The sequence below is a fragment of the Pichia membranifaciens genome, assembly GCF_001661235.1.
Source record: "Pichia membranifaciens NRRL Y-2026 unplaced genomic scaffold PICMEscaffold_4, whole genome shotgun sequence".
Lineage (NCBI taxonomy): Eukaryota > Fungi > Ascomycota > Pichiomycetes > Pichiales > Pichiaceae > Pichia > Pichia membranifaciens.
In genome coordinates this window covers 482,030-493,808 of record NW_017566985.1, presented here as the reverse complement: position 1 = coordinate 493,808, position 11,779 = coordinate 482,030, and the positions used below count along the sequence as shown (strand labels likewise).

General features: G+C 43.6%; 4 protein-coding genes across 4 annotated transcripts; 3 read left to right on the top strand and 1 right to left on the bottom strand.

Moving 5' to 3' along the window:
- Window positions 1-106: 106 nt before the first annotated feature.
- Window positions 107-1,465, top strand: PICMEDRAFT_73237 (hypothetical protein; the record flags this gene model as incomplete). The annotated part of the gene is made up of 1 exon (XM_019164420.1): window positions 107-1,465. The coding sequence occupies one exon, from the start codon at window positions 107-109 to the stop codon at window positions 1,463-1,465; it is 1,359 nt and encodes a 452-aa protein (XP_019016835.1).
- Window positions 1,466-1,813: 348 nt separating this feature from the next.
- On the top strand, window positions 1,814-3,283 carry PICMEDRAFT_73236 (hypothetical protein; the record flags this gene model as incomplete). The annotated part of the gene is made up of 1 exon (XM_019164419.1): window positions 1,814-3,283. The coding sequence occupies one exon, from the start codon at window positions 1,814-1,816 to the stop codon at window positions 3,281-3,283; it is 1,470 nt and encodes a 489-aa protein (XP_019016834.1).
- Window positions 3,284-3,720: 437 nt separating this feature from the next.
- PICMEDRAFT_144091 (hypothetical protein) lies at window positions 3,721-8,558 on the top strand. The gene has a single exon (XM_019160360.1). It carries the CDS (start codon window positions 4,090-4,092, stop codon window positions 8,383-8,385), a length of 4,296 nt encoding a protein of 1,431 aa, XP_019016833.1. The 5' UTR covers window positions 3,721-4,089; the 3' UTR covers window positions 8,386-8,558.
- A 350-nt stretch (window positions 8,559-8,908) lies between these two features.
- PICMEDRAFT_12180 (hypothetical protein) lies at window positions 8,909-10,912 on the bottom strand (the record flags this gene model as incomplete). The annotated part of the gene is made up of 1 exon (XM_019159895.1): window positions 8,909-10,912. The coding sequence occupies one exon, from the start codon at window positions 10,910-10,912 to the stop codon at window positions 8,909-8,911; it is 2,004 nt and encodes a 667-aa protein (XP_019016832.1).
- Window positions 10,913-11,779: the final 867 nt, after the last annotated feature.

The window sequence follows — 11,779 nt, the reverse complement described above, 5'->3', positions numbered from 1 at the left end:
GGTTTCACAATCGGATCCTGCTGAACACGATTGGCAATCTTCTTCCAGAGATTTTCTTTGTCGGCTGTAAGAGTGCAACGGTGGTGCTGATACGTGGTACAATATAATGACACTGGAATTGACCGACAAGGTCGTGGTTATCGGAGCCGGTATCTTTGGGATCTCGACAACCTTGGCACTAGCCAAACGGTATCCCGAGTTGAAGATTCAGGTTGTTGACAGATTTGAGCCACCCGTTCCTGACGGATCATCGGTAGACACTACAAGGTGCATCAGGGTGGACTATACAAACGAAATTTATTCCGAATTGGCCAGCGAATCTTTGGCGAAGATCAAGAAGGACCCAGTTATTTCACAGTTTTTCCATGAGACCGGGATGTCATACACTTACGACGGAAAGCACGACAGATGGGAAGACTTTTACTTGGCCGGCAAAGAATCTGCAGAAAAGGCAAACCAGGCACATCCGGAAAAAGTTGTGAGCCTGGACAGCACTGAAGAGGTTTTCAAAAGTATTCATGGTAAGGAGGGTGCAGTGCCAAGTGCAATTGACATTGGCAGAAAAACGTGGTGGAACAAGGGGTACCGGAATTTCTCCAACGGTTTTATTGACGCTGAGTTGGCGATGAAGGCATACTACGAGAGGGCCAACTCGTACCCTAATGTCACATTCACCTTCAGCGAGGTTGAAAAACTAAACTACTATCCGACAACTAATAAGTTCAAGTCTGTTTCCCTTAAGAATGGGGAAGAGATAGCAGCAGACCTTGCCATTATTGCTGCTGGTGCATGGAGCGGGAAACTAGTCAACTTGCAGAACATCTGTAAGATGTCCGCTGTCGAAGTGGGCTGGTTGAAGCTCACGCCAGAAGAACAGGAAAATTGGAAAGATATGTCTATCACTACTAATTTGTCCACCGGAATCAACTTATTTCCTCCATATAACGGCGAAATGAAGGTTTTGAGAAGATCTCCTGGTTACAAGAACACTGTCACAGTGGCAAATCCTGATCCTAAAGCAAATGACAGCATTGAAATCTCTTACCCGAGAACTAAAGTTACCAACCCTTCCGACTGGATTCCAAAAGATGCAGAAATAGCAATCAGAGAGAATTTAAAGGAAATCTTGCCTAGTTTATACCAAAGACCTTTTGATCGTACTAGATTATGTTGGTTAACACAAACTCCAAGTGCAAACTTTTTAATCGATCATCACCCGCATAGCGAAAACATCTTGTTGGCAACAGGTGGATCGGCGCATGCTTGGAAGTTTGTGCCAGTCATCGGCGATAAAATTGTTGACTTCCTGGAAGGCACTCTTGAACAACGTCTTGTTGAGTTGTGGTCGTGGAGGGAGAAGCTGGGTGACAAGGCGGATAATGGAAGCGCACCAAGGATGGTCGGTGAGCCACAAGAAATAAGCCAGGTCATCAGAACATCTGGGAATGAGAATTTGTGTATCTGACAAACTACTACATGGGTATTCTACTTTCTCTTAACGTTTATAGTACACATTAAGTGCGGTAACAATAGTATTGTCTATTTTTGTCTTTTACGATCCAAGATTATTAGCGTCGATCCGAATTCCGAATTGGGTAATAACGGCGACACTCGCCTTATCGGACCTTAGTAAGTGGCTTATCTCTCCAAAGGATGGGTTAATAATATAAATGGGACTTGGAAGAGGTAGTTTTTTTTCAAACATTTATAAAGTACAGAAGAATGGCAGAGAAATTTTTTGTCAAATTCATCACTCTGCAGATGTCCCCTTGGACTTTAAGTTCTTAGCAAACAACTTCACAATTCATATATCATGAGTACTCTTAAGAAAGATTCTAAAATTATTCTTGTTGGTTCAGGAGTTTTTGGCCTATCCAACGCCCTGCATCTTGCAAGTAACGGATATACCAATGTTACTGTATTTGACAGATTGGACCTTGAGGCACAAAGGTTTACCTTATTGAGGGGTTCCGATACTGCCTCCGCTGATATAAATAAAGTGTTCAGGGCGCAGTATGCAGAAAAAAAGCACTATCAGGACCTTGCATTTCAAGCTTTGGATGTTTGGCAAAAATGGAACAGAGATATACAATTACTACCTGAAGATGAGGCTAAAAATTTCACAGGACTGCAGCTTTTGGATATGTGTGGGACATTGAAGATTGATGATATTTTTGGTTGGGAGGAAAAGGCCTCGATGGAAAACTACATAAAGGAGGGTCTTGGAGCATTGCGATATGATATGAACGATCCGGCCGATCTTAAAAGGGCAAGAGCTGCAGGATATGGTCCTAAACTGGAGATTGCACTACAACTCAAAAAACACAAAATCCCTCAGTTGGTTGGTGCATTCGATTCCAGTTCAGGCATACTGTATGCGTCGAGATGTTTGCAATACGCAAGCTACCTCTGTAGGTCAATGGGCGTCAAATTTGTTCTTGGAGGCTGTAAAGGAACATTCAAGGATTACATCTGCAATAACAATACTGACATCAAAGGTATAATCACTGAAGATGGAAAGAAGCATTTTAGTGATCTTGTTGTTATAAATTGTGGGCCGTGGTCTACAAAGCTTGTTCCAGAATTAACAGGCATCAATGAGGCTACAGCTGGAAATGTCCTAATTTGTAAGATTCCAGATTACCGCAATGATTTGAAAGTGAAGTATTCATCCAAAAATTTTCCAATGCTGGCATGGAAATCTGGACACTCAAGGGAACACGAGCATTTGGGTGGGTTGTTTTTGTTTCCGTGCATGGAACCCGAAGGATACATGAAGATTATTATTAGACAAACTAAGTACACCAACCCTGAAGTCCTTAAAGACGGAAGAGTGGTCTCGATCCCTAAAACTGCAATTAGCTCTCCCCCTTTTAAGTATCTAACCAAAAACATTGTAGGGCAGGTAGAAGAGTGGCTTAACATTTTCTTTCCTGACTTGGTGGATCTAGAATGGCAAAGCAAAATTTTGTGGTACACAGACACTATAAACAATGATTATATTTATGATTTTGTTCCTGGCAAAAAGAATTTGTTTGTCGCATGTGGGGGTTCTGGTCATGCATTCAAGATGTTACCCGTCCTCGGTCAGTTTTTGGTCGACAAAATCGAAGGTCGTGAAAATCTTTATACAAACCTGTTTTCTTGGAGAAGGCCAGAAGACTTTTCTTCTGACCCAAATGGACTTCAGGAAGGTTTGGAAGGTAGCCGAGTGTATTCCAAGCAGATTATGTCCGTCGCTGAGGACTACAATTTCAGAAGGTTACCAAAAGCAAAGCTTTAGTTGTGAGTTGTTGCAAAGTTTGTGCAGGCAGAAAAATATCAGCCTTGCACAATACTATAATAGAATCGTAGTTTCCGTATTCTTAATTTATTGTGTATGTCTGTAACAATTCTGCTACCGAAAACAAAAGAAGCTACCCTTAGGAACGTTTTGCTAGTTCCAGAGCCAGATCGTTCTACGCATTGCAATTCTGTGTCATAAGTTGCAGAAAAATTTCCCTATCAAGGTGACGTTTAGCCCATCTTAGTCATTGAACCAAACATAGGGTACACCGAACGCCTTCACTCAGTTTGGTTTTTCTATGCTAGCAACGGGTTGGTTATTTCTGTGTTTTTTTTCACCTCATTGAACTTTCCCAAATAGGATATACGAGTTTTCTTGCGAAACATGTTTTCGCATCCTTACTTACTCGAACCTGCAACCTCGTAGTTATGTCCTGCGCATACTAGGCACCAAAAGGAAAATATGGCATAGTTTCAAATCCAGAAACTGATTGTCCGATGCCTCAACTACGTGCTGGAACGTTTGCGATTTTGAATCATTGGAACAATGGGATTATACGTGCCATCGAGCCTGTTGATGGTAGACTGTTTCCTTCTCCGGACCTCACCTGAAACAACCGTGGTTCATCATCAACATCACCTTTAATTTTTAGAAGAGTCTGCAACAAGTACTTATAACTGAACAACTTTCTTCAGATGTGACTTATTCTTTTGCACTACAAAGCAATATGACGACACACTAGACTTCGTCATTTAATTATTTCAAATTTTAAGGCCTCTAAATTCACCATCACAGCTACCAAAATGAATTTACTCAGCTTCATAATTCTACAACTTCTCTTACGGCTTACAAACGTTGCTTCTCTAGCAATTCCTAATGAACTTCATAAGAAAGATGATCCATGTGATCCAATTGTCAAAACAACTGTTACAACTGTTTTGACCTTTTATTCTACTGGCAGAAACTCCACCTATGCTTCTCTTCAAACTACCACCGCCGTCGGCTACACGCTAAACGAATGTGCTATGGCGTACTTACCAACTGTTACAGCTAGCTCAACTGTTCCCTCAATTTCTACTTCAACATTCACTCATTGTGATGATGGCCCACACTGCGATAAAACAACATGGGCGACGCCAGTATGCCCCGTCGGAACCCTATCTGCAGAATGTAACGTTCAGCCCACCTATATTCCTCAGCAGAACAGCTACACAGTCACCGTATTTACAACATCTTGTGGTGCTCCAGATGGTGCAACGGGATCTTTCTCATGTCATGCATCTACGGCGCTTGTTGGTCTAAATGATGTTTCTTCAACATTCGTTGTTACAAACTGTGATCATGCCGACTTTGTTTGTCCTGCTTCTCTCTCATTTTCTTCAACAAAGCTGGTGCCATCTCCATCTTCTACTCCTCCAATTCCACTTACTTCACCCTCTCAACTAACGTCATCATCATTTTTTGTACCAGCAACTCCAACCACTGTTTCTTCTGCTTCGCCTGCCTCGTCATTGTTTTCCTCATCGACGTATGTTACCCAACCATCCACTACACTCTCGTCATCTCTATACTCTAAATCACCATATATCTCATCTGTCCCTAGCGAATCAAGTACAATAACATATGTTACAATCTGTCCTGGTGCTTCTGAGGAAGTCACTTGCATCATTGGCTCCTCAGATGTTTTTGTTGGGACAACTAATATCGCTATTGCAACGACCTCATGTTATGCACCTCCAAAATTTACTGGTTCCTTTGGATTAACTCCTGTTCTGTTTACTTATACTGGGCTGACCACATACTCTGTAATCACAGCTTTCAATGCTGTGGTTCCAAGTTTTGTCTGTCCTTCCAGTATCTCATCATTTTTGACATCTTCAATTTTATCTTCCTCTGCTCCTACAAAATTGTCTTATACTCCATCATCGACTTTTTCAGTAGTTATACCATCTTCTTCAGTTCATTCGTCATCCTTCCAACATTCAATATCATCGTCCCTCCCATTTTCAACTTACCCCTCTTCATCACTTACTAAACTCTCTTCATACACTATACCTTCGAGTATGATACCTCCTTATACTTTGTCTTCATCTTTCAAGCCATCACTATCAACCATTTCATCTTTCTCTTCCAGTCAATACAAATCCTATAGTCAATCCTCATCATACTTTGGATCATCTTCTTCATTCACATCAGCTTTATCCTTAGATTCATCAAGCGTACCATCTTTGTCGCATAGCCAATTTTCATCTCAAGCCCCATCGTCATCTACTGGATACTCCTCACATAAAACGTACTCCTCATCTTATAGTCAATCCTCATTCTCTAGCCAAAAATTATCGTCTAAGATTTTGTCAACCTCATCCAAGTTTTCTTTGTCTTCTTTTCCTCCAAAGTTGGCTTCTTCATCTTCTATTTCAAGCAAGTCAAGTCCAAACTCTTCTGGGTGTATCACGTCGGATGTTACCTCGAGTAAAGTTTCTTTGACTACACTAATCACTGGTTGTGACTCTTTGACAGGAGCACTTTGCTTGAAAGGAATTTCGGCTACTTTGATAAAGAACACTTTAGTGTGGTTTACAACTACCTCATGTTCTATGCCCTCCGGTATTAGTGGCTCATTTGGGCCTTCAACAACTTTACAAGCAATAACTACTGGGGATATCGTAACTACGGTTACTGTCACCGATTATATTGTTCCAAGTGTTATTTGTCCAACATCGAGCTTTCCAACTACGTTGATAGCTACGAGGCCTTACACGAGGTCTACTTTTACGGAAACTGAATCACTCTGTACAAGCGGCTCAGTTATAGTTCCTTGTTCAGTCACCACCTCAGAAAGCTTGGCAAGTAATCAGCAAACAGTCTCCTCAATATCTAGATCCCCAACTCCTTCATCTCTAACTTCTTCATCCAAATCTCCTTCGGTACCAGTACCCTTAGAATCAACAATCACTGTCACAACTACACATTGTAAGAATGGAAAGTGTACATTATCTACCTCTTACGCCACCTCCACCTTTACAGCATCTAGCAGCTCCTTTACCATGTTTTCTGGCTCTACGTATACCACCTCATTCATTTCAAAGCCACTAACTTCAGCTTCTCCTTCGGTGCCAGTAACTTTGGAATCGACAATCACTGTCACAACCACACATTGTAAGAATGGGAAGTGTACATTATCTACCACTTACACGACCTCCACTTTTACGACTTACTGCAGTTCAGCTACCATGTCCTCTGGCTCTACGTATACCACTTCATTCATTTCGAAGTCTTCAACTGCTACCCTATTTACCATTTCGACATCTTCAGCTTCTTCAAACACATTGGCGACATTGATATCCTTAACAACTCCGATTTCTTCAACTTTCTCGACATTATCCACATTTTCAACATCGTCGATGACTTCAAAGACTTCTGAGAATACGTTTTTTACAGGTTTGACTTCTATCACTGAATCTTCAAGTGAAACGGTTCATTCTATATCAAAATCTTCTACTTCAGACACATCCTCTTTAAGTGTTTCTACATCAGCAACAGTTACTCCTAAAACGTTAACTTCAGCTACCTTCACATCTGGAACAGTGTCTTCTTCAACTACTTCCGCATTGGTCACCACCCCATCGACCATTACTGCTGTCACGCATGAAACTTCATCCACTGCAAGCGAAACAATCCCAGGTGCAACTCCAGAAACAGTTACAATCTCTACTACTACCGTCACTACCACCCACTGTTCAAACAATAAATGTACCATTACAACCTCTACAATTCCTATTGTGTCAACCCAATCCAATTCTACGTCTACCTCTGAGGCAAAAACTAATGAGTCAAGTAAACCAGCTGTACTATCCTCGTCATCAACAGTTCCCGAATCAGATACCGCTTCAATTACTACCATCACTACAACTCATTGCGAAAATCACACATGTTTTGCTACAACGTCTGAAATTTCGATTATTTCAAACACAGCATCTTCCTCACCTGCTTCTACTGTTTCTTCTTTAAAGTTCTCTGAAACATCGGCTTCAGTCTCTTACTCATCAATTTTAACTACTCTAACTACAACTGTTACAACGACTCACTGTGAAGAAAACAAATGCTCGTTGAAAACTAATACTCTGGTAACAACCCTTGTTTCAACAGTAGAGTGTTCCACCTCTTCGGCTTCTACAAAAACTGATTCTGCCACAATTCCTCAAACAACAATGACACCTATTTCTACTACTTCAGATTCAACGGCAGTTTCTTCAACAAATGTGACTTCAGTCCAAACATCCTCTCCTTCAATTGTTATCAGTTCAACGGTAGGAACTCCTGAAGGGACTACATTCTCGATCACAACGTTCACTACAACACATTGCGAGGATAATAAATGTACCACATTCTCTTCTGAAATTCCGCTAGTATCGACAACTTCAACAACCTTAGACTCTTTAGCCTCCTCTCTTTTGACAAGCACAGCGTCAGGGTCAACGTATGTTGTCAAATCAACAACAACTTTGACTACAACGCATTGTGAAGACGAAAAATGCTTTCTTTCCACAGAAACAATTGTAACATCGACTACGGCAACCACAGAATGTTCTGATTCTTCAGAAACATCTCTGCAACCAACTGAATTATCATCAACATCAACATCAACATCAACTATAACGACCTCGCATGCTTTTCCTACGTCCCCTGTCTCAGTTTCAACAGCTCTTTCAACAACCTTGGTAACTACCACTCATTGCGAAGATAGCAAGTGTATAACTACTACCACTACTGCTTCGTCGAGTACTGCATCTACTGTGACATCCATTATTACTTCGTCAACCGGATTGACAGATAGTGAGGAAGGTACGTCAACTATTTCAAAAACCCTGTTGACAACGCTGACTAAGACATCATCAGGCTCGTCTTCGGCCATAGTAGCATCCCAGATTACCTCTCCAAGTAGTTACTCGTTGTCCACATCCTCACACACAGTTTCCGTTCCAGCGGCCTCAGGATCATCATCATATTTTGAAAATGCAGCAGGCGCTGTTGTTACGCTTCCGCAGAATGGTGCTGTTTTTGGGATGGCATTTGGGTTACTGATGATGATGATTTAAGTACAATATCACATAGCCCATTTCTATGGAATTTCGGTCGTTTTTTCTATTTAAATTCTAGATTATGTTTTAATTCCAACTTACTTGACGTTGCTTTCTTAACCTATATTGACTGTTTTCGACTTTCTAGGAAAAATAGGATTGTATTTATTAAATTTACTGCTAAAGCTCTGTAATCTAAATAAATGATATGAAAATACATGCTTTTTACTTAAAAGTTTTGATTTTTTCTTTTTAGAATTGAGTTTGGAGAATGGAAATTATAAGTAAATTATAAATACGCTATGAATTAAAAGATATTAGAAATATTATTTACACAACAGAAACGAAAAATTATCAGAAAGTGAAAAATGGGAGTGGGCTATAAGGTATATTCATTTTTTCCTTTTCTTGCTTAGTAGTTTTGTTTTTCCTATTTGGCTCTGAAAGAAAGATATGCTATGAAGGGTAGGGGATAATGCAAAGATAACGTCCGACTCTATTTGAGGTCAGTACGATTAGGGTAGGACACGATTAGTGACGTTCATTCTAAAGTATTATTGGTATCATGGTCTAAACGTGGAAAGTCACCTCGGTGTGAATCAGTTGGTGAAGCAGAATCTGCTAGAACATATTCATCAGCATCCATGTCGTCGGTGTCTTCTGTATCTTCGGTGTCCAAGACGGGATGCTGGGCCTCGCCAGTATCGTCGTTTTCATCTAAGGTTTCCTTTGGCATGGAATACGGAGATTGGGTCTCGGACGCCAAATCTAAGCTCGAGTCTGAGTCGTGATCTTCAGCTATAGACCCACTATTGACTAGATGTAAGGGTTTTGGGCGATTAACGACAAAGCCTGTGTTGCTAGAATAATCGTTATTGAAGTTGGTATTTAGGTTAGGCTTTGGTTCATTGATCATATCATCAGGCATATCGTCGTCAAAATCGCCACGGGTTGGGTTATTGTTTATGGTTGGGAATCCATAGAATAGACGACGGAAAGTTTTCTTGATAGGGTTACCATCTTCAACGGCAATTCCGACATCTCTACCGTTCGAATCAACATAGTTCCTAACAGAGTTCATTTGTTTCCTACGATATAGGAACAGAAGTATAATCAGAATTATGATGATCACAGGGATACCAATACCAATGGCGACACCGATTGCAATATTTTTATTTTTTTGGGAAATACCAGTGCTATTAGCAACTGGAGTGGCCGTTATTGTCTGGAAGTAAGTCACTGTACTTGCACTGTTGATTAGAGTGGTAGAGGCTAAAACGATAAACGAACCATGATTTGAAGAGTACTTCGATGTTGCTGTTGTTGGTGGTTGCGTAGAAGAAGAAGATGAGGAGGATGAGGATGAGGATGAGGAGGTCGTTGTCGATGGAATTATGGAAAAAGAACTCGATGAGTGAGATGATGTTGTAGAGGAGGGTATGAACGAAGATGATGATGAGAGGGTTGAAGAATGTGTCGAAGAATGTGAGGACGACGATGATGACAAATGTAATGATGAAAGTGAAGACGACGAGAATGAGGATGAAGACAGAGAGGAGGATGAGGGGATAAATGAGCTGAATGAGGATGAGGAGCTAGAGAAAGTTGAGGATGAGAAAGTTGAAGAAGGTACTGGGGATGACGATGAAGAGGAAGATGTTAATGAGAATGAGGAGGAAGAAGAGGTGAAGGAGGGAAAAGAGGAAGTGGTAGAAGAAAATGAAGAGGACGAGGTAGATATTTCTGATGAGGTGGATGAGGAAGAAGAGGAAGAAGGAGAGGTTGAGGTCGATGATGACGAAGAAGATGGGGCTTCGGACGAGGAGGATGAGGAGGAGGAGGTAGGCGAGGGGGATGGGTCGGAGGTGGTTGTGCTGGAGGTGGTTGGGGAGAATGGGTCGAAGGAGGAAGTGGTTGGAGTAGTAGTTGGGGATGAGGAAGTAGTGGGGGTGGGGGTTGCGAAAGTGTCTGAGGAGGACAGGGTTGTCGTGTTGAAATCATCTGCTCTTTTCTCCAACTTGAAACGAGGGACGATTGCGTTGTTGGAGCCCTCCATGATATTGCGGATGATGCTGTCGGCGTGGTTTATGATGTCAAGGCCTTGTAGTTCTGACTCGTCTTGATTATTGTTGTTGTTGTTGTTGTTGTTGGTATTGTCGTTGCTGGTCTTGTCGTTTTCGTGCACGGCGGCGCCTGAGAAGAGAGCTTGGATGAAGTTTTTCTTTCTAGGGGCGTGTTGCTCTGGAGCGTCGTCGGTGGAGTTGTTGTAGAGGAAGCTGGCGGCGTCGGAGGAGCAGTTTGCAAGCTTGCGGAGGCTGCAGCTCTCGTCGTCACGCGTGGCGTTCTTACGCTGGAGGGCGGAGTATACGAGGGGGTTGAGGAGGATGAAGAGAGCCAGGAGGGCCAGCGTGGAGACGAACAGGACCCGGAGCCAGCTTGGCCGGCTCCTGCGGGAGTGTCTTGTGTGGGGACGGTATTCTTTGTGTGAGAGGGTGCAGTCGTCTGCGTAGCCCGACTGTTCTTGCTGTTGCGTAGGCAGGAACATCGTGGCAGTTGGTGGCGGTGGTGGCGGGCCGAGCTTGTGTGCTGGAGAGGTCACCAGGCTGGGCTTGTGGAAGGGTGTGGGTGTGGGTGTGGGTGCAGATGTAGACGTAGGCGTGCTCGACGGGTGAGCAGTGGGGCCTGGTGTGCGCTGGGGACAGAGGAGCGTCTGGTGGTGGCGGGCAGCCGAATGTACACGCAGCACAGGAGGGCAGGCCGGGTGGTCAGACAAACGAGGAGTGGGTGCCCAAAGGAGAGTCTTGCGGACACAGGGCAGCGGGACAGATCAGTCTCGGGAGCTGGAAGGAGTGGATGGCGCAGCGGTGGAGGGTGAAGCTGCGACGTGCAACGGGCTGCGGGTCTATTAATAGGGTGTGCGGGAGGCGGGCTGTATCTACGTGGACATGAACCTCGTCCAGCAAGGGGCCGACGACTCGCAGCAAGCACAACAGGGCACGTCCGGAGCAGGGTCCTCTCCTTCCTTCCTTCCTTCCTTCCTTCCTCCCTCCCTCCCTCACTCCCTCACTCCCTCCCTGCCAGCACCTGTTGTGCTGGAAAGGCGTTGCGGCTGGCGAAAAAACACAAAATCACAACACACCGAAGCCCTGCGCAACACAACAACAACAACACAGCAGGCCGCGGCGGCAACCAGAAAAGACCGACGCAAAGGGGTGCTGCCGGAACGAGCGCCTGGCCTGCCGGCATTGTCTGGGGTGCCCCTGTTTTTCTGTCTGGCGGGGACGACGGAGGGGAGGGCGTCGTAGCGGTGCGGTGGCAGGCTAAAAATAGGCGGCCCGCAGCGACAGGCCCCCTTGGGAGAAAAAGAAACGGCCCGGCGTAGAGCGGTGCGGGCTAAATAGGCCCGGGGGCA

What these genes read in the sequence shown, in the direction of transcription:
- PICMEDRAFT_144091 (XM_019160360.1), top strand. Translation starts at nt 4,090, where the DNA reads ATGAATTTACTCAGCTTCATAATTCTACAACTTCTCTTACGGCTTACA.